The 22993-nt window shown below is 37.4% G+C and overlaps 1 protein-coding gene across 2 annotated transcripts; it reads left to right on the forward strand.

Moving 5' to 3' along the window:
* Positions 1-3: 3 nt before the first annotated feature.
* On the forward strand, positions 4-21923 carry LOC110068820 (dynein intermediate chain 2, ciliary-like). 2 transcript variants are annotated; one of them, XM_089295206.1, is made up of 28 exons: positions 4-174; positions 1961-2041; positions 2946-2996; positions 3463-3591; positions 4664-4725; positions 5065-5129; positions 5856-5891; positions 7079-7143; positions 7471-7596; positions 8172-8231; positions 8863-8904; positions 9440-9529; positions 9851-9935; positions 11828-11945; positions 12873-12916; positions 13380-13446; positions 14068-14153; positions 14943-15043; positions 15419-15508; positions 15608-15695; positions 16149-16202; positions 16584-16651; positions 17356-17462; positions 18025-18124; positions 18635-18689; positions 19090-19168; positions 19292-19349; positions 21416-21923. In XM_089295206.1, exons 1-28 carry the CDS (start codon positions 142-144, stop codon positions 21497-21499), a joined length of 2124 nt encoding a protein of 707 aa, XP_089151332.1. In that variant the 5' UTR covers positions 4-141; the 3' UTR covers positions 21500-21923. The 2 variants fall into 2 exon arrangements, with proteins under 2 accessions (XP_089151332.1, XP_089151333.1); XM_089295207.1 differs by lacking the exon at positions 5856-5891.
* The last annotated feature ends 1070 nt before the right edge of the window (positions 21924-22993 follow it).

Below are 22993 nucleotides of genomic sequence, written 5' to 3' on the forward strand. Positions count from 1 at the left end.
AGCTTGGTAGCCTAGGCCTGTTACCAGGGCAACACGAACTTTTCAAGCTTTTCAAGAGCTGCGTATATTTTGTACTTTGCAGTGTCTGATTTTTGCAGTTTTTACTACGATAAAGAAACACTTGATTACATTTACAAGGATATGAAGAAAGGAAATGTAAAAGCAGCGAAGGCGGTGAGTTTTTTTCCATTCTAATTAAACTGAATTGTCTGCTTTCTTTTGCCGTCCGCCATGTTTGTTTTCTTGCTTGGTTGCGAATACATGTGTCTTGAATGTAGTTTGCTAACAGCTGAATTTAGTATTTTCAACGATCGTGAGATTCAAATCTTGTAAAGTAATGCGTTTCTTCGGTATAGACAGCAGGACGTTTATCTGTTGGTAGAAAAATACAAATGACATAAGTTTTTCTGCAGCTTAACTGTCAAATCGTTTGAGCCACTGTACATGTAAGAAGCTTGAGTTAACTTGTCATCTAAATAATTTTGTGTCCTACTTACGTCTGTAAGGTGCATACAGGGCTTAAATATTGTATTTACCCATTCATTAAATAAGTAATTACCATTTAAGACGTCTGTAGTTAATAACTTTCACAATACATGTGGGGAAGAGACAATTTGTACATGTAAATCAGAGAAGTTCTTTGTTTAATGAAAGTCTGAAAGATTCCAGACTTTGACATAATTTGAACCTATGACCTTTGCAATACTGATGTTAAAATGGTTACCAGTCATTAGGTCCCTAAGTAGATTGGCCCTTAGCCGGTAAGCCCCCAACCAGAAGTCACTTAGCCCCCATTCATGCTTAAAGAATGAAAAATAGACCATGTTTTTGACTGCTGGTTGGGTGCTAAATGGTTAGGGGCTAATCAAATTGGGAGCTAAATGACCAGACACCATTAAAAACTGAACATTTAAATTGCCTGGCCAGGTGATCAGCCAGTTTTTCAATGTCACTGCACATGTCATGATTAAGCCAGTGGCTTCAGGTACTGTAACTGGATGTTGTTAGAGCAGAGCCTTGTATCTAAGTACTAGAGAAGATTTCTTTGCCTGGGGGCAGGGGGGTACTCTCACAAAAATTGGGTGGGGGTGTGCAGTCGGCTTCCCAAAACCCTTACCCTATTTCTGACCAAAATCTGCAATTTTACCTACCTTATTTATGACCAGACCAAAAGTTTGATACCCAGTTTATGACCATTGCGGCTGACACAGTTGCCCTAGACATAATTTTTTCAAAGGCTTTTGCTTATGGTCTTATCAATAATGATGAAAAAGTAGCTTCTTCTAAACAACATACCCAATTTAAGAATAGAGTACAAAAACCACACCCTATTTAATACCAAAATGGTCACCCCCCCCCCCCCCTCCTGGGCTTCTTTGCAGATCTCTTTCTTTGTATTGAACTCTTTCCCTAGTTATTATGTTCATACATGTAACAACTCTTTTTAAAGATATTTCGTACTTGCATTATTGTTTCTCACACCTGCAAATATTTTGCTTTGTGATTTGTGTTTACATGTAATTGTCAAGTAATTTTTATGGTGCATATAACTTACAGTATAGAATGCAAATTGAACAGTCAGCTTATAAGACTCAAAATTTTAATCACAGATTGGTCTTGGCCAATTTCTGTCAAAGTCAAAAAGCTGTGAACACTTTGATTTGATTTTGACATGTCAATTGTGTAGCATCTTATTGGTGGCTACACAATCAACATGACAAAATCAAATCAGAGTGTTCATGGCTTTTTGACTTTCACAGTAACACAACCTACAGTAGTATATAAATTACCTGGATCTATATTTTTCCCTCTCTTCCTTTTTTGACCCTTTGCACTTTATGCTCGGACCATGAAATTATTGTTACATGGGAGAGGGAGAGAAACTTATAATATGGACTGCTGAAGTTCATTTAATAAGAGGTGCAGAATGTGTGATGACCTGCATATTATATCTTATCAGGATAAGAAGCTTGCGGTTACTGCTTCAAATCCGGTTGTCAAGTCAGTCAGCAAAACAGCTGCTGTTAAAGCAAAGAAAAAGGTATTGTCACAACTATCACATATTTTTCTGTTTTGATCACATTTCTGACTCATTGACTACAAAATAAAATAGGGAAAGTGTCGAGATGCAGCAAATAGGCAAAATCCATGGAAGTAGCAAATATCAACAAGAATCATCAATCAAAGTTGGGGGAAGACAAAATTTTTTATTAGCAGTTTATTAAAGCTCAATTTGGTTTTCCTGAAGACTAAACTGGTTTCACTCATGACTGAATGTAAGTTACAGGGCTGGAACAAGGATGGTACAGTGGCAAAAGTGCTGGCTTCCCACCAAATAAATGTGGCCTGGGTTCAATTTCGGCCTGTTGCCATGTCATACAATGTATGTGGGTTGAGTTTGTTGTTGGTTCTCGCCTTGCTCTGAGGGTTTTTCTTCAGGTTCTCCGGTTTTCCTTCTTTCTCAAAAACCAACATCTCCAAATTCCAATTCAACCAGGATAAAGCACATCAGCCTTAGATGGATTTCATGCAGGTCCTCTAAGAGGACCGCCATGAAAAGCTGCTAAGGCTGATGTCAGTGGCTTCCTCTCTAAATACTGCAATTTATTTTATTTATTTTATTTACATGTACATGTATGTTCTCAGTTCTCTGCAACAATGTCCATGTACATTGTATGCTACAACTATTGTTGGATTCCATCTTTCGTGATATCTGGCATAATTTAGGTCTGCGAGTGTTATTAGTGTCAGTCTCCAGGCAATAACTGTTACATGTAGCTCGTCCTTAAGCTTGATTATTCTGGTTATCATGAAAACCCTTATCCAATAATATACAGTAACTTACCCATTACTGAGTTTAACAGTTTATGGTAATGCAACATTTAAAGTATAGTGAACTGTAAATATTCATCAAGCTTTATGCGAGCAATCCTTGTATTTTCCAGGAAGACGATGACGCTACACAGATTGGAGAGGACATGGATGAGTGGATGCAGGTAGTTACAAATTAAACCTTATGGCAAACATTTCCTTGGCCTCAAATTTATTGCGTGAACAAATTCTTAAATTTAATTAATGACATTTAATTATTGTCGGCAAATGTTGTTCTCAGAAAAACCAAAATCACAAAATTACAAAAATTCAACATAGGAAAGAAACCTGAGTGGAATAAAAAATATTGGTTCATTGGTTTAAGGAATCAGTATTTATTTCAAGGTGTTAAATGCACACAACCTCAATTGCAAGCTACCACTTTTTTGCCCGAAAACTAGCTGTGATTAGTTGTCTATCACTGTGAGTCAGGGTAAACAATGTTGTTGTGCGCTAGTAAATTACTACAGTGACCTAATGACATTATTGTACAATGTAAATGGTTTTGTAAAGACTGCAGGTACTTCAATGCTCTCTACTGGAAAGGACCATGTTCAGGCTTATCAGTGTTAAAATAAATTGTATTTTTAGCCAAAGCAGCTTATCAAGCCAGATGACCAACTGGAACTGACTGAGGCAGAGTTAAAGGAAGAGTTTACAAGAATTCTGACTGCTAACAACCCTCATGCCCCAAGCAACATTGTGCGATACAGCTTCAAGGTAATTTAAGAGTTTTTTTTTTCTAGAAATATGACCATGCAGTCATTTACTACAGGTATGCTGTTCCAGTGTTAAGTAAGTTTTAAAGGGAAATTACTTTCGTAGCAGAAATTTAGCATCAATTTTTTAAAAGACTGATGCTAATTAAAATTACTAATTATAAATAACTAATTAAAATTAGTTATTTGTAATTTATTCAATCTCGTTTTATCTCTGATCCACAGCCTCTTAAATTGAGTAGTTTTAGACTGAAATATCCATACACTGATCTCAAAGAGGGTCACTGGAAAGGCAAGAGGGATTTTATAAACCCAATTTAAGAAAGTTAAAATTTAAAAAAATACGTAATTATACAGTATACCAGATCAAAAATATCATTAATTCTATGATAAAAATAAATATTAAATAAAAATATCAGACAAAAGTGGTTATATATATGTATTATGGTCATGTTTACCTAATATATATGCAACAATAATAATAAGCCACCAGACAAGGCATTAATAGGCTTAACTGCATAGCAAGAATTCCAGTCTCATTTATTTTGGGTTTTCTGTCTGGAATTTTTGGCTTTTGAGGACATTGTCCACATTGTATAAGCATGTATAGTGATTGGTTTTCAGTTGGTGACAGTTCAATAATTTTCTACTGTTCACAGTTAAATCTTTCTACTGAATCTGTCTGCAAATTCAACAAATTGGTCTTTGAACTGATTACAGCCAGTTCAAGTATTTGTAGAACTGCAACATGTTATACAGATACAAGTATATTTTCACAGACATTCTGGTTCTGAATATTTTAAGATAATCTGAAGATGATCTGTAGATTAGCAGAAGATGTCATAATCTCTTATGTCTTTTTCTATGTACCAGACTAATAAGAGAGTCTTTTCTTTTGTATCATCATATCTACTGCATGAATTATGGACTGTTCTGCTGGATATTTTGCTTTAAAAGTTTAGAACGACATTCTGTATTCTTGATATTTCCAATCTGCTATTTTCTTGTTCAAAGTGCATCGTCATTAATTAGTATAAAATTAATATATTCTGATTCTTTCCCACTTTTTGCAGGAAAAATGTTACAAGCCAACATCCAGTGTGGATCAGTTGGCAATTCACTTTGCACTTGATGGGTAGGAGCTGTTGTTTTGAACTTTTAGACAGCATTAACTTAACCTGATTTGTGAAATTTCCAGCCTCATCATATAGGATCTCAAATAAAAGATAACAGTTTGACTTCATCATCAATTCTGAGTCCTCCAACTGGGAAATGTGGTGTTACAAATGTATTTGAAACTGTTGTCAGTCACTTTTATTACATGTGTAAGAAACGTGACTAATGGTTATATTAAATAGTTGGTTGCATGTAGTTATAAAAGTTTAAAAACCATAGTTTACTCAATAAATTATTGTGCAAGTTTTGGCAATGGACTGATAGAACATACACCTGTATTTTTAATTTGTAATTTTAGCAATATGCTTCATAAAGATTCAGATGAAGCCAGAAGACAGCGAGCAAGGCAGGGATTGGCAGAAGGTACCTGTGATTTTCTTCTAAGATTGATTTATTTTGTTGATATTCAAGAACTGAAATGTGATTGTAAACATAGTCTCTACAAACGTATTGATTGGTAGTCATATAATTTGAAAATAACTGCAGCATTAATGACAGCTAGAGGAATATATTTGTTATCCTGTCAAATAACCCATTTTTTTAGTGCTTAATTATATTTTTTTTGGAAATGAAAGTGCTTTGTCATTATATTTTGTAGAAATAATATAGGATATAAATTTACTTTTAGTAAACATTAGCTGGATACAAGCACACACTGTACGTGTAGTTGCACTAATTGGCACCTTGCACCTTGTAGTTGCACCTTTTCAGATAAACATTTATGCACATGTCTTAATTGAGGATCCGAGGTACTGAGCCTCTTTAAAAAGACAGTATGATAAACATTATTTTTTATACAAATGAATATATGAAAGACCATATCAATTATTTGAACTATGGAAAAAGATACAAATGTATGAAGACATAATTGATAATTGCAGTTATATATGTACATGTAGACTTTACACAACTTAAGCACCTGTGAAATTAGAGCCTGAATAAAAAATTCACAGCTACTTAAGTTGTGTATAGACATGTAACTGCGATGATCAATCATGTCTTTTTTATGTTGCTAATGATTACTATTTAATATTGTAAATAATTATTTTAACCTAACTTGGTGTTATTCTTACACAATAAACCAACAAGGCTTTGATGACTTCTTGAGACCAGTGAGCTCTTTTTGTGAGTAATGCTCTGCATTGTTTCTCAACTGCATGACTGGCATGATAATAACTGCATCTCAGAAAATAAATGATAATTTATTGATGTTAAAATAAATTAATATAATATTACCTTTTGGGTAATAAATAATCATAAATTTAAATTTAATGTAGATTTATTCTCAGATGATTTATTGATAATAGTAATGTATAAAAAGGTATTTCAAGTACATAGTTACATTTATACACTAGACTTAAAGGAGTCGATGTTGTTTATTTACCATGATGGGACAAAATTAAATCAATAGTGTTGAACTACATTGTACATTTTAAAATCATCTAAATAAAACACATGTATGCCATTAGATTTAGTTATGAAATGTATTATTTTAATTTTCCTACTAGTATTATAATTGATATTTCAGCTAGTGTTAATAATGATTTTAAAAAGAAATAAAATACACGTCATATAAAATTGATTGTCTTCTTAAAATTACTTAATTAGTAGCAGTCTTTTTTTTCAGAGAGAGGAGTTTTTTTTAATAATTGATTGGCAATTGAATATTCTTGTGCTTATAAATTAATTTTGCTTATTTTCATTGTGTAAAATCAAATAGTTATCACTGAACTTACAAATTTCATACATGAATGCAATTTTTGTTTCTATGTGATGAGTCTTACACTACTTAATATTGACTTCTGTTCATTTGATATTCATGATACTCATCGTCAATGTAACATGAGACTAATTTACCAGCTAATAGGTCAGGCAGTGCTGCAACAATACGCAGTCACAGTGGATTACCCACTCAACATTGTGGAGTCTTTTAGTTTCTCTTGATCTGATTTTTCTAATGCTTATTCTGTATATATTGTTTTTTTTTACAGACATGTCACCTCTCACCCTAATTTAATTTCACTTTTGAAAGCGGCATTTATTTCAATCTGTATTTCTCCATTATTTATTTGTTTATGTCCCTTTTTAAAATCATTAACACAGTTGCTGTTGGTTCTGAATGGAACAAATGATGGTTGACTAGTAACTGTAGCCTACATGATGTATACTGTATTGACTTAATAAGAATGAGTAGGGGGATTTTCCAACAAAGGTGCGGGGCTTATTAAAAATGTAAATTATGTCAAAAATTATTTCAAATATAGACATTTTTGTCGAAATTGTATTAACTGATAAACACCTGGTCTTGACAGCTGATCATGATGCTAGTGAAGTGGGAGAAGAGGAAGACAAAGAAAATAAAGCAGAGGCAGTAGAGGTAAATTATTGATTATTGTTTATATAGTATCTAGACCTTTTTTCTGGTTCTTATTCCTCAAACTCATCGCCAGTCATTGAGGTTGCTAGTTGCTTTTCTAAACTGAGCTCTCCTGGTTGAAGAGCCTCATATTCAGTCATACATGTACAAGTGAGATTTATTGGCATGTGGCCGCACTGACATTTCAACCTCTTATTGTAGACCAGATTGGATTTGCTGATACTTTGGATTAGCATAAAACAAAGGTCCAACCTGCTGATGTAAAATAAGTGCCAAAAATAACATTAAAAATTATTGAGTGATCACTTTGCAACTATCTTGTTTCAGGAAAAAGCAGCAGAAGAGGTTCGACCTGACTCATCTGCATCTGTGGGTGGAAAGGGTGATTCAAAGTTAACAAACCAGTTTAATTTCAGTGAGAGAGCGTCACAGACTTACAACAATCCTTACAGGGTAAGTAACAATTGTGTGCTTAAAAACAGTGTTAAAATCATGCATGGTGCTGTGGTGACCTTATAGTTAGCATGCTGAATTCCAGATTGAGTTATCCAGGTTGAAGCTCCCACTGGAGTCATTGCATTGACTGTTTAAAGTCAAGACACCTTAATCTCACAGTGCCTCTCCCCACCCGGGTGCACTGTATATACATGTAAATGGGTACCACTAAACTAGAGGCTGGGAGGTAACCCTGTGATGGACTAGCATCCCATCCAGGGAAGAGTAGAAATACTCCTATTCACTTAGTGCTGCCAAAACCAACGTAAACTCTGTCTGTATGGGGCAGTTAATTGGCTTGATGCAGACTTTACCTTAGTTACTTATTAAAAAGTCAGCGAAACAAGCTAAGTGTCTGTCTGTTTCAGTTTATATTGAAAACTTAAATTGGACCTTGCAGGAAGTTAATTGTAGTGCTCCTTTTCATAGCGGATCAGTTTGCTGTTTTATTGTTATAATGACTACATGTAGAAAATAAGTTTTATTTAGCTTACAGAACTTGTGTTATTTAGCTTATATTTGTGTATTTATAGGAACGTGGTACTTCAACTGAACCTCCACCTAGAGCAAACTTTTCGGCCACTGCTAATCAGGTCAGTGATGATCATACTGCTGACGTTTAATTTTTTAACTTACCATAAAATATTTAATAAGCCTAATATCATAATAATTAGCAGTTAGGTCAAACTTTAGTTTATTTCTAAAGACATATTTTTGTATTAGGCTGATAAATATGTTTATTTAGACTCTATTTGACTAATAATTTGACCAGACTAATAACGTTTACTGATTAGTATTTTTACTAATACAATGTAGTTTTTATTAGACTTACAGATCTGCTAGACTAGTAATATCACTGCTGTAATAGTTTTTCAAGAAATAAAAATATATAGCTATGTCAGACTGTCTAGGAAAATGAAATTTTTTAACCTAATTATTATTAATATTAGTTCAGTCATACTGTAATATTATTTTGTCAGCCCATTTAACTTTCTTTGAGTAATAAAATATCACCGGGCTTAGGACTGAGGAACTAAGTCTGTTAAACTCAAATTATGCTCAAGTTATTATTGAGTTAGGGTTTTAATTTTATAAATTCAGCAGTCTTATTACACTTACATGTATAATCTTTCCAACCAATACTTCCCGTGTTGTGTGTATTTAGACTACTAGGACATCACACATACTGTAATTTAATTTATGTAATTGTCTTTGTCTGAACAGTGGGAAATTTATGATGCTTATGTTGAGGACCTACAGAAACAGGTGATAGTGATACTTATTAGTAAGATGTGGATGCATAGCTTTTGCTTTGTTGCAAATGGTGTTCAACGTTCATTTTAACGGCATGGAATGATTGCTGTTACGTTAGAAAGAAATACTTCCATTAGGAATTTGTTTAATACAGTATAGTCGCAGTTACACAGGAAATGTCCTTCAGTTTATGCAACAAGCAATGCTTTGAACTCTAACAAGACATATGTAATGTATGAGAACACAAAGAAAATTTTGTGAGAAATTCCATGTTGCATAATGCTTTTGGCAAATGTTGAAAGCATTCAATCCAAACGCAAAACTAAAACTTTGAATGTTTAATTCTGTCTAACATGTATTTAATCTATCTTTAGCCTGATTATTGTTAGCTATTGCACAATGTTATTAAATTTAATAGGTTTGTTCTGTATTTTTCTACAAAATTTGTAAAGTAGAGGTCCTTCTTTGTCTTACGTCATTTAGCTATGTATATGAGACTCTCAAACTCATGCTGAGGAAGAATCTCTTTGTTAATTCCATCATTCAGGAAAAACTAAAAGAAAAGGAAAGCAGAAAGACACAAACATTCAAGAAAGACGATGACAAAAAGAAAAAACTCATGCAGGTTGAAGTGCAGGTTGGTCAAGCTCTGGGATAGGATAGCTCCCAGTAATGCGTGTGAAGTTTGTTCATGGCAATAGAGTCAATTGGCATCTGCGGTGCAAGAAATTTTCCGACCTCTTTTATGATGTCTGTCAAGTTTTCCATGTCTATCAAGTTGCTATCCAGGCTTTTTGTATGTCTGAAAATTGCAATAGCCCATGCTTTGAGTATCTGTAAGTAAAATTACCCTAAATGTGGTTTTCTAGGTTACTATGGTGTAACTACCCTCTGTATTGGATTGGGACTGAGCAGTTTCATTCCCTGAGCTATTTACCTGTTGGATTTTTATCACCAGGGTGATGATATTTCAAGGATTGCCAAGCCGTGTAAGATAGTTGAAAGAATGGTCAACCAGAACACATATGATGACATCGCACAAGGTTTGTAACAATGGGTCTATATCTACCTAACAACTAGATTTCTATGAGGGGATAGTTGACGAGGCCAAAGGCCAAATTAACTATCACCTCATAGAAATTGAGGCTGAATAATTGAATTATTTTAGTAGAATTCCACCTGAAATGTCTTTCAAATAACGATTTCCAATTGTTTCGCTGTGTAGTAGTATCAAACTTCAAGCTTAAGAAAAATTGCGCGGACTGGATTGTCGTTTTAAATTTGTAGCTGTGTACGTGTGGATCAGTATTTTCAGCAATTTAAAAACTCACCGTGATTGCCCTTCTTTTAGTCTTCTCAGGGATTTAATCATCCGTTTGCTTCTAAATTTTCCACCGAAACTTTGGTAAAGGGAGAAAATGTCGCCATTTTGAAGACGACATTCTGCCACTGCACACAAATGGCTGATAGTGTACGGTAGCTCAGCCAATTAGATTGTAGCATTTGCATTAGTATACTTAAGTAGATTCCCGTACTAGTTAAGCCCCGGCCAAACGATCGCAACAATTCAATGCAACATATCCTAACATCTTTGGACGCAACATGTTGCGCGCGTTTGGCCACCCTGTTGCGACGTGTTGGGTGTTGTTGGCACAAGTTTGATAATGGTCAGATTTTCCATGCAACATTTGTGGATGTTGCATGATGTTGTACTCGTTTGGCCAGGTTCGTGCAACAGTGTTGCGCCAAGGCATGCGCACTAGTACGATTTGCAACACCCAACAACACGCAACACGTCGCAACAGGGTGGCCAAACGCGCGCCTATGTTGCGCCCAACAATGTTGCGATATAAAGACGTGATTGATCATCGCAGTTATATACACAACTTAAAGACGTTCGCGCGAAAACTATCCCACGTTGATGTTTTTCTGAGACTTTTAGCACTTTAAGATGATGAGTTAGTTATGAGTTAGATGTCAGAAATGTAAAAAAAAAAAAAAAAAAAAAAATGGGGGGGTCACCGACTTTGTTTTGGAGAGAACATGCCCGGAAGAACACCCCAAATCTGAAAAAAATTGGGCTTCGTTAGCGAATAAGGCCACAGTGTCTGTAAGCCCAAAAATATTGCAATTAGATCTTTGAAGTGAAATGTTCTCTGCCAAATATTGTTTAAGTGGACCTATTGAGTGAATTTGGTCAACTGGTGAGGTTCCTTAAAGAACAAGTACGCATTTGGCGACCATAGTTTCACACGCGTTGCAGCCGCAAGGTGGCAGGATTCGATGTCCCGTGGACAGAAATCTTGAACATTTTTTAACTTCCCACATTGAATATGTTGTTCATTTTTGGACAATGTGGTGATAGTTTTAAATAAAATATGTTTCTGGAAAGAAATGTAGGGGTCACCGAACGTCCAAGATCGTTAAATCCAGGCAAATTTATTGCAATGGCCATCTGCCCAATCATTGTTCATTTTGTTAGTTAGCGCAGGCATTGATGCGTGACATGGCCTGTGGATTTGCGTGCGCAGTAAGGATGCACACAAACAATTAGCGCGAACGTCCTTATTATAGTTATAATCTCGTTTTTATAGCGAGTGTCGTAAAACCAAAACCAGTGTAATCACTCTGGCCAGTCACAAAGGACACAGACAATCCAATGAACCAATCAAAACTCGTAGTAAATACTTGAAGCTGGCGCAAAGCGCGGGAAAACGCGATCAAACGAGTTGTGATTGGTTCTGATTTTACTTCCGATTGAATCAAAAGTGTAGTGTGTTTTTTTAAGCCAATCGTGAAGCGTAAAAATGCAAACCAATTACTTTTCGACATTCAAGTGAATAACCACTCTATGGCCAAAGCTCTGACTTAGACTGTTTTCATTGCATGTGTTTCATATAAAATGACCTCTTGCTATCATTTTGCTTTTTGTTAGATTTCAAATATTGGGAGGATGCTGCTGACGAGTTTAAAGACCAAGAGGGCACTCTGCTACCACTGTGGAAATTCTCTTGTGAGAAATCAAAAAGAATGTCTGTTACCACTCTTTGCTGGTATGTATAGGAGATGTTCCCTTTCAAAACTTGCAGAATTTACAGGTGGTAAAAGAGCTAATGAGCTCGTGTATTCTTTGTTAAAGTTTGGCTTTTTAAACCTGCGTCACTTCTGATCTGATTTGAAGCCTGTCTACTCCATTTCGGAGCATGGGCCACTGGAAAAATATTCCACGCGGCAATGATCGTGTGGTGTTTTTGAGAAAGAATCGATGTGGTAGACTTTCGTTGTTAGTGGTTTTCCCTACCTTTTAAGCTCCTTCAGATTCCTTCATCACAGTTGGTGTTTCTTCGGTGCTTCGTCTGTGTTTCTGCAATAATGACTTTTTTTCTAGCTGGGGTTGTAAGCCCCACGCCAAACCCCCATAAGCCCGGAGAGCCGGTGTATTTTCTGTGATGGTTTATCCCCTTAGCTAGCCACGGGTTCTGGTTATTAAGGTACCTGAGTCTCGCCTTTCACCATTGCCACTCAGCTGCAGCACTTAGTACAACATCACTGGAGTTACCACCAGGATGCGTGACATCTGTTTTGACTGCAAAATTTCTCGAATTATGAAGCACACCAGGTGGCACCAGCCCGCTTCACCGACACCCATTAGCAGGCTTCCCACTCCTAAATCTGCGTCACTTAATAATTATTTGTTACATCGGCTCAAAATTCCGGAGACAGTAAATCGTACCACGCCCTTTTAGTATTCAAAGTTGGTATTTTAATTTGTTGCTCGATCAGAGAATGCGTTGCTCGTGCTAATGAGGAACTGTAAATAAGGATCCCCTTTTGACTTACTTTGAGTCTTAAGATTACAAAAACCCACACTTTGACACCCTAGAACAAGTTGCATAACATCTCACTTATGCGAACATCCAGTATTTATCACCCTCTGAATACAAGAGTTGATCAAGCCATTTATTTTGCTTATATTTTAGGAGTTCCAAGTACCACGACTTGTTTGGAGTTGGACACGGATCTTGTGAGTTTTCATCGATATTTTCTTATGAAAGCCTATTGCTTTACCACAGCATTATCAATGAAATTTACTTAACAAAATTCTCTAACAGTATGATCAGAGCAAACCTCATCCCTTTTCATTTTGCACTGTCTTATTGCGAAATTACACAGATTCCAAGTTGAGATATGTTTATCGAATAGACCTTTTTCGCTTGGGCGGTTTGTTGTCCCATTACAGACCACGTGATATTCTCTAGAGAATTGTTCTTTTATCCATCTAAAAATTATTTATTCATATACGCGCAACTATTTGAAAATTTGAAAGGAAGAATTCCCAAGAGTATCATCACATGGTCTGAAATGGGGCAACAAACCACCCAGTCGAAAAAGGTCTATTGATAGGATAATTCTATTTTCAGTGCAAAGAATCGATTGGTTAATGCTAACATAAAACCTTACGTTCCTGTGTTCGATTTTGTTTGTAGATGACTTTTTGAAGCAAAGTAATGGAATGGTTACCATGTATACACTGAAGAATCCTTCATTTCCCGAGTAAGTGTTCAGTTTGACCTCCTGAATTCCACTTTATTCATAACTTAAATGACTGAATTATCAATAAAAAGGTTCTTCTCGTGTTTCGTCATACTTGTAGTTCAGCCCCCAATAGTTTGCTTAGCGGTCTAACTCAAAACCTTCGCTTTACTTCATTTTTCAATGCCTTGAAGAAGCGTAAAGTGTAGGAAGAAACATTTCAAAAACGGCAGCGCAAAGCCAAACAACGAAGCCGTAAAACTTAAGGAGCTCAGTTACGGTAATTTCAGTTATTTTGTCCACGTACAAAATTACCTAAATTGAAGGAAACCTGAAAATAGTAGTTTACAATAGAAATATGCAACAGCAAATAATAATAATAATAATAAAGAACCGTAAAAGAACAAGGATGTTGAAGAATGGAGAAGATTTACATGGATTACAAACAACCACCTTGAAAACTTTGGGCTAAACTTTTTAAGATACGCAACCCGTGATGCAGCTGCCTAATTCTCCCTTGACTTTAACCTTTTCGCTTGAAAGATGTCAGAAATCTGGCAGCTGCAGTTTGGCAAAAGTCGCCAATGTTTGCACTCTTGCATTATTGAAATTGAGTCGTGAATTTGTTTTGTGTTGTATCAGGTACATATGTGAAACAGAGAGTGGAGTGATGTGCGTGGATTTTCATCCTGAACATCCTAATTACATCGCAGTTGGGTTTTACGATGGTAAGTGTCCATGCTCAAGACGTTTTGCTCAATTTACATACGCCTTGTTCTTTGTAATTAATAACTTGAGGAAGTTTCGTTTGGTTTAAGGAGTTCCAAACTACGCCGGAGAAATTTGAAAATACGGTTAAGCCTACCGTGCGTTTTCGTGTGGGCGGAAAACATTTTGAAAACGGAACTTTTCGAAAACGATGAGACCACAATAATCATGTGATTTCTCTTCCCGAGTTTTCCTCAAACACAAATCCAAACTGTTCGGTTGTTGTTGCGTTTTCAAATTTCTCCGGTTTACATGTAGTATGGACGAAAAATATTTCACGCGTTTTCGGAGTGAAAACACCGTTTTCAAATTTCTCCGGCCTCGTGTGGACGGAGTGCCTTAGATATACTTATATCTTTGCAATTAATTACCCGAGAAGGTTTCGTTTGGTTTAAGGTAAAACCATAAGAATTGGAAGAGAACTTGACAAAAAACTAACTTTGCATTATAGGTTCTTGTTAATTTTCATGCTCTTGGTGTATCAAGTCAGTTTTGGTCTTAACAGTTTCGACTGTTATTGTCCTCCGAGCATCTCATGTCTCATAGCTGGGATGCTTTGTTGCTTAACAAGAGAGCGTTTAACCAGGGGGAAACGCAGGGGGGTATATAAGTGGTGGAGAGCGCGTTAACACCTATATTCTGACTGGTTAGAGTTTGTACCAAGTCCTATCGATCCTAACAGAGATCAGCAAATGGAAACAAACCAGCTGTTGAAATCATTCAATGAAGTTTCTTTGATTTATTTGCAGGGAGTGTTGGAGTGTATGTAGTTGTTCAACACGCAAACAAGATTGAGCTGATGTACCGATCAACAGCTAAGACAGGCAAACACACAGATCCAGTCTGGCAGGTGAGGAGCTATCTAGGGCATCAACTTAACAGAATTTTACTCACAAGTGTTTTCGCATTGTTTTATTAAGATCCTAATTTGCTGATTTTTTGGAAGCGCGCTTTTTGTTCTTGTTGCGCCAGTAGTCTAAATGGACACACACTAGGCCCCGATGAACTGTAAGCTTTATCTTTAATGCAAGCGAAATCTCCCCGTAACGAGAACTAGATACAACCAAGATGGCGGACGAATGAAGACTGATCGCGCGGGCTTTTATACCACAATGAACGCCGCTGACCGACCGACTACAGCGGAGTGCCGCTGGATAACCAGCCTACTGGCGTTGATCACTTTCCCACTAACTATTTTCATTTACCTGTTTTTATTCCATGTTAGGTAAAATGGCAAAAAGATGATCTGGATAATAACATGAACTTCTTCTCAGTGTCCTCCGATGGCCGGATAACGCAATGGACAATTGTGAAGGTAAATGCAATGGATTGTTGAAGAGCTTCAACCCATTGGAAGTACTGATGTAATTGCCCGATTTTTCACTCATCGTTCGTTTTGTTTCCTTCTGTGTAGAGTGAGCTGAGATACACAGATATCATTACACTGAAGCAGGGGAATACAACTGAAGGAGAAGGCGACAACACACAGCTGCCAAGTCTAGGTACTAACTGAGTTTCTTAAGAGACGTTTTGACTTTTTTTAAAGTAGCAGGGATGGCGCAATGATTTGAGCGCTCCCCTCCCACCAATGTGGCCTGGGTTCGATTCCGGCCCTGTGCCCTATGTGGGTTGAGTTTGTTGGTGGTTCTTGCCTTGCTCCGAGGGTTTTTCTCAGGGTTCTTCGTTTTCCTCGCTCCACGAAAACCAACATTTCTAAATTCCAATTCGACCAGGATAGAGGACCTGCATGAAAACCAGCTAAGGATGATGTGGCTTCCTCTCTAAATATTGTGATTTATTGATTGATTGATTGTTTGACTGACTGACTGACTGACTGACTATCTGTCTGTCTGACTGTTTGTCTGACTGACTGACTGTCTAACTGACTGACTGACTGACTGACTGACTACGTTTTTCCACTTTGACAGATATGTCTGTCTATTTTTTTTTTGTAGGATGTGGTACAGCATTCGATTTTCATAAAACAATGGACTACATGTTTCTTGTTGGTGAGTAGATTGTCAGTCAATCTCGTGTTTTTTGCAGTGTTTTGCTATGTGCTCTTGCTAGAACTTTTCGGAATAGTTCATATCTCTTTATAGTTTTTGCTCCTTTAACTGACCAATCAAAACCTAAGCTAGTACAGCAGGCAGTGACGTCAGCAGCTGCACGTGCGGTACAGATATGACGTCAGTAGCAACACGTGCGGTACAGCTATGATGTCAGTAGCTGCACGTGCGGTGCAGATAGGTCATCTGATTTGCTAAAAATGCGTTAAAATGTCTAAGAAACGTTTACTTGTCAAGATGCATTGTGTTAATTTTTCCATGAACTTTCATCCTCCTCGCAAAATGCATGTTTAAACTTTTTTCCCGTTCCTTTTTAAACAGGCACAGAAGAAGGAAAGATTCATAAGTGCTCCAAAACATATTCAAGCCAGTTCCTTGAAACGTATGATGTAGGTATCTTTCGTTATGAAACCTCGGTTCTTTTTCGCGTTTCTGTTTTTATTTATTTATATTTTATCTCGCACTTGATATTTGCTCACAGTTCTAATGAAAGCACGGTCCAGTCCTTGAAGTCTGTATTTCCCATCTTTACCTTCCACCCCTATGCGATGCGGAAAAAACCAAAAAGAGAGTTCAGAGAATGAACTAATGAAAGCGTGGAACGTTTCCTCAAATTATGGGAAAAAAAATCTTAATTGACCACTCCCCCAATTGCAATGGGGCTTTTCAGAGCCAATGGGATCAAATTCAAAAGTATTTGAACTCAGGGCAACTTTTTCAAACAAATAGTGGAACTCAAGCTAAATTTGAACACGCAAGCCTCATGCTTTAAAATGTGTTCATATTGTAATCCATTTTTATTCTTGCATATTAGTCATTCTCGACACTTTCTAATGGATTTCTTTCATTTGTCGACTACTCAGTACTGTGTAACAAAACCAAATCAGTAGTGCTGCGTATTCCTGTATTCTGGGTATTTTTTTGAGCCTCTTAGAATCATACTGCAGATAAAAAGCATTTGATTCCGTTAATTGCTATTTGAACTTGTGATATTTTGCATGCACTTCAATCTCTGCCTTCCCCGTTTGTTTTCTTTCTTTTTTCTCCAAATTACCAGTGTTTCCTGTCTAAGTTGAGTTCGTTTTCTTTATAGGCTCATCACATGGCGGTTTACTCTGTAAAATGGAATCATTTTCACCCGAAGATCTTCATCTCGTGTAGCGCAGATTGGACAGTGAAGATCTGGGATCACCATTACCTGTAAGAAATCATGATTAAACTTGAAGACTAAAAGGCCCGAGGCTTTGTTGGGGCCATAGCGTGGCACAAGTTTGATTCTCAGCTCCGTTGCGTTACACACACATGACTCTAAGAACTCACAAGACGTCACGATTCTTAATCTGATCTTTTCAAGCGAACTAAACATATTGCCTTGTAGATGAGGAAGTGTTTTTCTTTTAAACGGTTCTCTAACGTTTCAGTCCAGTTTCCTATTTAGTATTAGGAACCTGACCTGAATCGTTATGAAGCCATTTTGATTGGATCTCAATTCCCAATAGTTTTCTTACAGTATCAATTCGCCGTTAAATAGCTAGGTCACGGCAAAAAAAGAAAATTGTTAACAGCAGAAAGTTATCTTGATGTACTGTCAAATTCTCTGAACTGTCGTTAAGGGAAATGTATGACAATCTGTGAGGAGAATTGATATATCTATATTACATTGATAAATCATCGTTACCTTTACTACTGGCGAGTGAGTCAGAACGATACAGCGTGTTTCAGTGTAACATGTCACATTGAATATATGTTTGTTTTCGTGTAGGGAGCCCATGTTTACGTTTGATCTGAACAGCTCTGTTGGTGATGTGGCATGGGCGCCATACGCTTCCACGGTGTTTGCAGCTTGTACGACGGATGGCCGGGTAAGACACGAGACCACTTAATTTTATCACTCCTGCGGGCGCTGTGGCCTCAAGGTTAATGCGCAGGAATCTGAATCGAGTGGTCTGGGTTCGAGCCCTGGCTGGGGACATTGTGTTGTGTTCTTGGGCAAGATACTTTACTCTCACGGTGCCTCTCTCCACCTAGGTGTATAAATGAGTACAGGCAAATTTAATGCTGGAGAAAAGGGGGGCGGGAGTATTCTGCAATGGACTAGCATCCCATCCAGTGAGAAGTAGAAATACTCCTAGTCACTTCATGTTACAGAAAACTGGGATAAACTCCGGCTGTATGGGCCTCTGGCTTGACGTATACTTTACTGGTAACAAACCGCATTAGTTTTGTAGTAAAATTAAAGATGTATAACAGGGCTATACTTCCCCATTTCATCAGTGCAACAATTTGTATTAAGTTTACCAACCGGCTGTGAATATATCAAAAATCCTCATTATATGCGTAAATTATTTGACGGGGAATTGCCTTTGTTGCAGGTGTATGTGTATGATCTGAACGTCAACAAGTATGAGCCGCTATGCGAGCAATCAGGTGAGTTCAATAACAATTGTTTGAGTGGCATTTGACAGTGATTGATGTTTGTCATCTTTACGTTGGTTTTCCACGTGGGCGCTCGAAAACCAGAGCAGTCACGTGTCAATCAATTGCAGATGTCACCACTGATTTGTCCTTTGATTGGCTGTCAATTGCGAAAACCCAACATAAAGAGCTCTGAATAGCTTTGAAAAGTTAATCAATCATTGGCGTATGTCGGAACAGTTTGAAAAAATGTTGAGTTAAGTCTGAGTGACAGTATTTTAGGAGTCGCCAATTTTGTGTTGCTCGTGCAAGAAAAAATATCGCTTGTTTAAGAGTATACAGGGCATGTCGTTTCTAACGCTGTCCTTTGTTTGCCAAGAAATTTACCGTACAATTTTATTTCTGTTCACAGTTGCTAATAAGAAAAGAACGAAGCTAACTCACTTGGGGTTTAACCCTGAATACCCGGTGCTTATTGTTGGAGATGATAGGTAAGTCTTCTGAATACAGACTTGCTAGTGATGTGTAATTCTGAAAAGAAGGCTAGATCAAACGAGAACCAGGCAAGGTAATTTAATGTATGAGTAAATAAATTAGTATAATTATCATTTCAGGGGTTACGTGACGTCTTTGAAGTTATCACCAAATCTTAGAAAAGCAACACAGCCTAAGGTAAGTTGAGTTAAGACAAACTTTAGTAGACAGTGCACGAGGATTATTTGAATCCGCTGGGGAAAATGGTGGGATATGATCTCTCGTGTTTTGCAAATAAAACACCTTAAAAACTGTATCATTGGATAATGCAATTCGAGAGTTTTCATTGGCTTAGTTGTCATGGGTTATGAGCCATTATACCATGTTCTACAAATATGGTAAGCGCACGCGTGATTTTTGTGGGCTTCCGTCTAGTTTTCTACATTTTGGGGGCGTTTTTAATAAAACAATTATTGTACTCGCGCTTGTTGGATGTGAGATGATTATAGCCAACTCCGCGCTACGCTCATTGGTTATCTACGCGCTTGTTGGCTATCTACAATCTCATATCCAACGCGCATTCGTGGAATAATTGTTAAATAGATACACAATACAGCCAATATACCACTCTACTAAAGTCTTAAAATCTCCTGCTCTTGCATTCAAAAGGTCATTCTTGCATTCAAAAGTTCGTTCTCATGTTCTTACCACTGTATTCTAACAACAGATGTAACAGCAGTTTAATGACTATCATTTTGGGGAGTCATTGGGTGAGAGTCTTCCAGTCAGCAACGCTTTTTAACTAACAGATAACAGCTTTGTGTTGAGATAAAACCTGGTATCACTATTTGATCTGATTATGTTTAGATTGCAATCGTCGTCTTACTTTTTCCCGTCATAACGCTTTCTTTACATGACCACGTTTTGCCTGTGTTTTTTGTTGCTTCTTTCTTAACGTTAACTCCATGAGAATGCGCTCTGACTGAGCATGGGAGACGCAAGACCTAGTTTAGAATGGTCTGGGTTCGAGCCCTGGCCAGGGCCATTGTGTTGTGTTCTTGGGCAAGACACTTTGCTCTCACAGTGCCTCACTTCACCCAGGTGTATAAATTATTACTGACATGGGAAGTCGTTTGGAAACATGACAAAAAGCTAGCAAGTACCCTGCAATGGACTAGCATCCCATCCAGGGGGAATAGAGTTACTCTTAGTTGCTTCATTCTATGAAGTCGGACCTTTATTGCAAGGGCTTGAAACCACTGTGTCCCATTAAAAATCTTCGTTTTCCCCTCCGAGTGGGCACTCAATTGACATGTTCTTACTAACGTACTAATATCTCAAGATATCACTGTAAACACATGGATTCTGCACGATAACAAACTTGTTGCTAATGTTCTCACTCACTGTGTTACTGATTCGTTCTTTTAAGGAGGAAGTTCCTATTCTTGTACTCACACAAGCTCTGGATTCTGATGACGAGTCATTATCATCATCGCCGCCTCCTGCGATTGTCTTCTCTCCCGTATGGCTTCTCTCTCTCTCTGCTTTCATTTCTTCTCTCTCAAGCTTAAATTCTTTGCACTTAACCGCGCTGTTTGCTCGTCTGTCAACTGCTGAAGTGCCATTCATTCAATTCTCGGTTCCATGACGCTTGAAGCCCCAAGAACGATCAGGGTCGAATTTCCTCTCACACTACACTACATATACATTGCATGTAATCAATTGATGAGATTACAGAAAATCATCAACTATGGTACATAATTGTGATGGACCACTAAATTCTCAAACCAAATTTCAATAGAAATGTATTGCAAACCGTAAGGAGAGTTAATATTTTCAGTTTAGGACAGCTCAGTTGGCCTCTTAAAAATCTTCCTTATCCTGAGGCAAATGCATTAATAATTCAAGTTTTGCACTCTCCTGCACGTAACAGATTGCTTCTTCTAACATGCTTTGAATGTTTTTCTTTTATACATTTACTAATAATTTCTTTTCCGCTGTTGTCTTCTTTTCATATTCATATTCACTTTCATTATTCATGCTGCGAAACATTTTCAAGCAATCAGGTTTGAGGTCTTTGTCACGGGACTCTTTATACCAATTATTTCGAGCCTTTAACAACACGTGGCTTGGTGCAAGCGTCCCCTCTTTCGCGCTATTTTTTAGCTACCAATCCACTTATTTTTGACATGCCTAGTTACATAAAGTAGGTTTCAGAAGTTTTGTTACTGCATCTGACAATTTTTTTTTTGTATTTGATTCAGGAGAAAGCCAAGGGACCCGAAAACGAAATGGCCAAAATGGAGAAGTTACTGAGTCTTGTCAGGGAACCCTCGGCTAAGAACTGAATGCATAATATGCTACATAGCATCAGGACGAAAAATATTTCTTACATACACGAAGACATAAATAACTCAGTGTTCACACGACAGATTCCGTGCGTTGTAAAAACCCTTTTTTTCGTGGGAGAATGTTGTAGCAGCTTATGCTTTGAATGTTTTGAATCGACTATAGTTTTACCCATTCTTTTCTTTGCTTGAGTTAGTTCTTTGTCGCTTTTTCGTTTCCATTTTTTGTTTTTGTTCGCCGTTTTTTCGCGTGGTATTCATGAACCAAGCAAAGAGGAAATGGATTATATCTCCTAATTGTAAATATATTTTAATGTGGTACATGTGGATTCCAGTTGGAAGTCGCGAGGAGTATTCAAGGTATCGCCATACGTGGTGCTAATCCGTTTTTCCAAAAAAGACAAATAAACAATGTTTTATTCTCTTTTTGCGTTGTTCTTTATTTTCGTGTCATGAAATTTTTTTTATCAAGAACGTAGATGTCAAACTATAAAAGCACAGCAGTCGCAGAACCAACACCTGAGAGCACCAGTGTCGCACTAAACTAACTCACAGAGATAAAGAAACTCACAGAGAAAATGAACTTCCTTATCAAGTGTCTCTTACGAGAAAAATTAATTTATCTCTCATTGGTGCATCTAAGGCTGTGTTTACACTTGGTGCACAAGCACTGGAGCCTGGGCGCCAACACAAAAAAGTACTATGTTCAGACACTTGGTACTCCAAGTATCCAAGTAGCATTTAGTGCCTGAGTACAAGGTCAAGACCTTGTTCACGGGCACGGGCACTGGGTTGGGAATTCTGCTGTGAGTACTTGGAAAAAAGGTGTGTTCACATTAGTGCAAAGAGAGAATCGCACTCGAGCACCGTGATCAGGTATCAAGTGTGAACATAGCCTAACTGTCGTCTCGTTTCCTGGAGTCGGTGCAGTCATACAGTCATACGTTCCCTGTGGGGCATTTTTCCAAGTGTGCCGCATTGTCTTAAGTGTGGCGCATTTATCCAAGTGTGCCGTATTTTTTCTTCTTTTTTTCTTTTCTTGGTGACCTTGCGCCAGTCATACGTTCCCTGGGGTTGATGCAATCAACTACGCTACCAAGTACACGATTAAAGTGAAAGCAAAATTTTCCTACTGTGACCAAATCAAGTTTAATGAACCTGCACTTAAACCAGGAATACCAGAATAGCAGCATATCGCTAACCACTAATTGTTAACGTCTTCCAGCTGAAAAGCTAGCTGTTATATTAAATTATGCTAAAATCCAACGGTAAACATGCACCTGCAGATGGCGTGGTGTGCGTGCAGAAGAAATGCGAGACACGCAAATGTTTTACTTACTGGAGAGGTGACCGGAAAAAATGTAACGGGCACCATAAAAGTTTTCAAAAAAGGTCACCAACTTAAAACAACGCGTGTTTACCCCAAAATTTTATGTTATGAAATGGAAGTGGCAAGCCTATACATTCAACACGTCATTTGTTTCTGGTTGTGAG

This window comes from Orbicella faveolata, unplaced genomic scaffold (genome assembly GCF_042242905.1).
Source record: "Orbicella faveolata isolate gen_17 unplaced genomic scaffold, um_ofav_v1 contig_26, whole genome shotgun sequence".
In the NCBI taxonomy this organism is placed as follows: Eukaryota; Metazoa; Cnidaria; class Anthozoa; order Scleractinia; family Merulinidae; genus Orbicella; species Orbicella faveolata.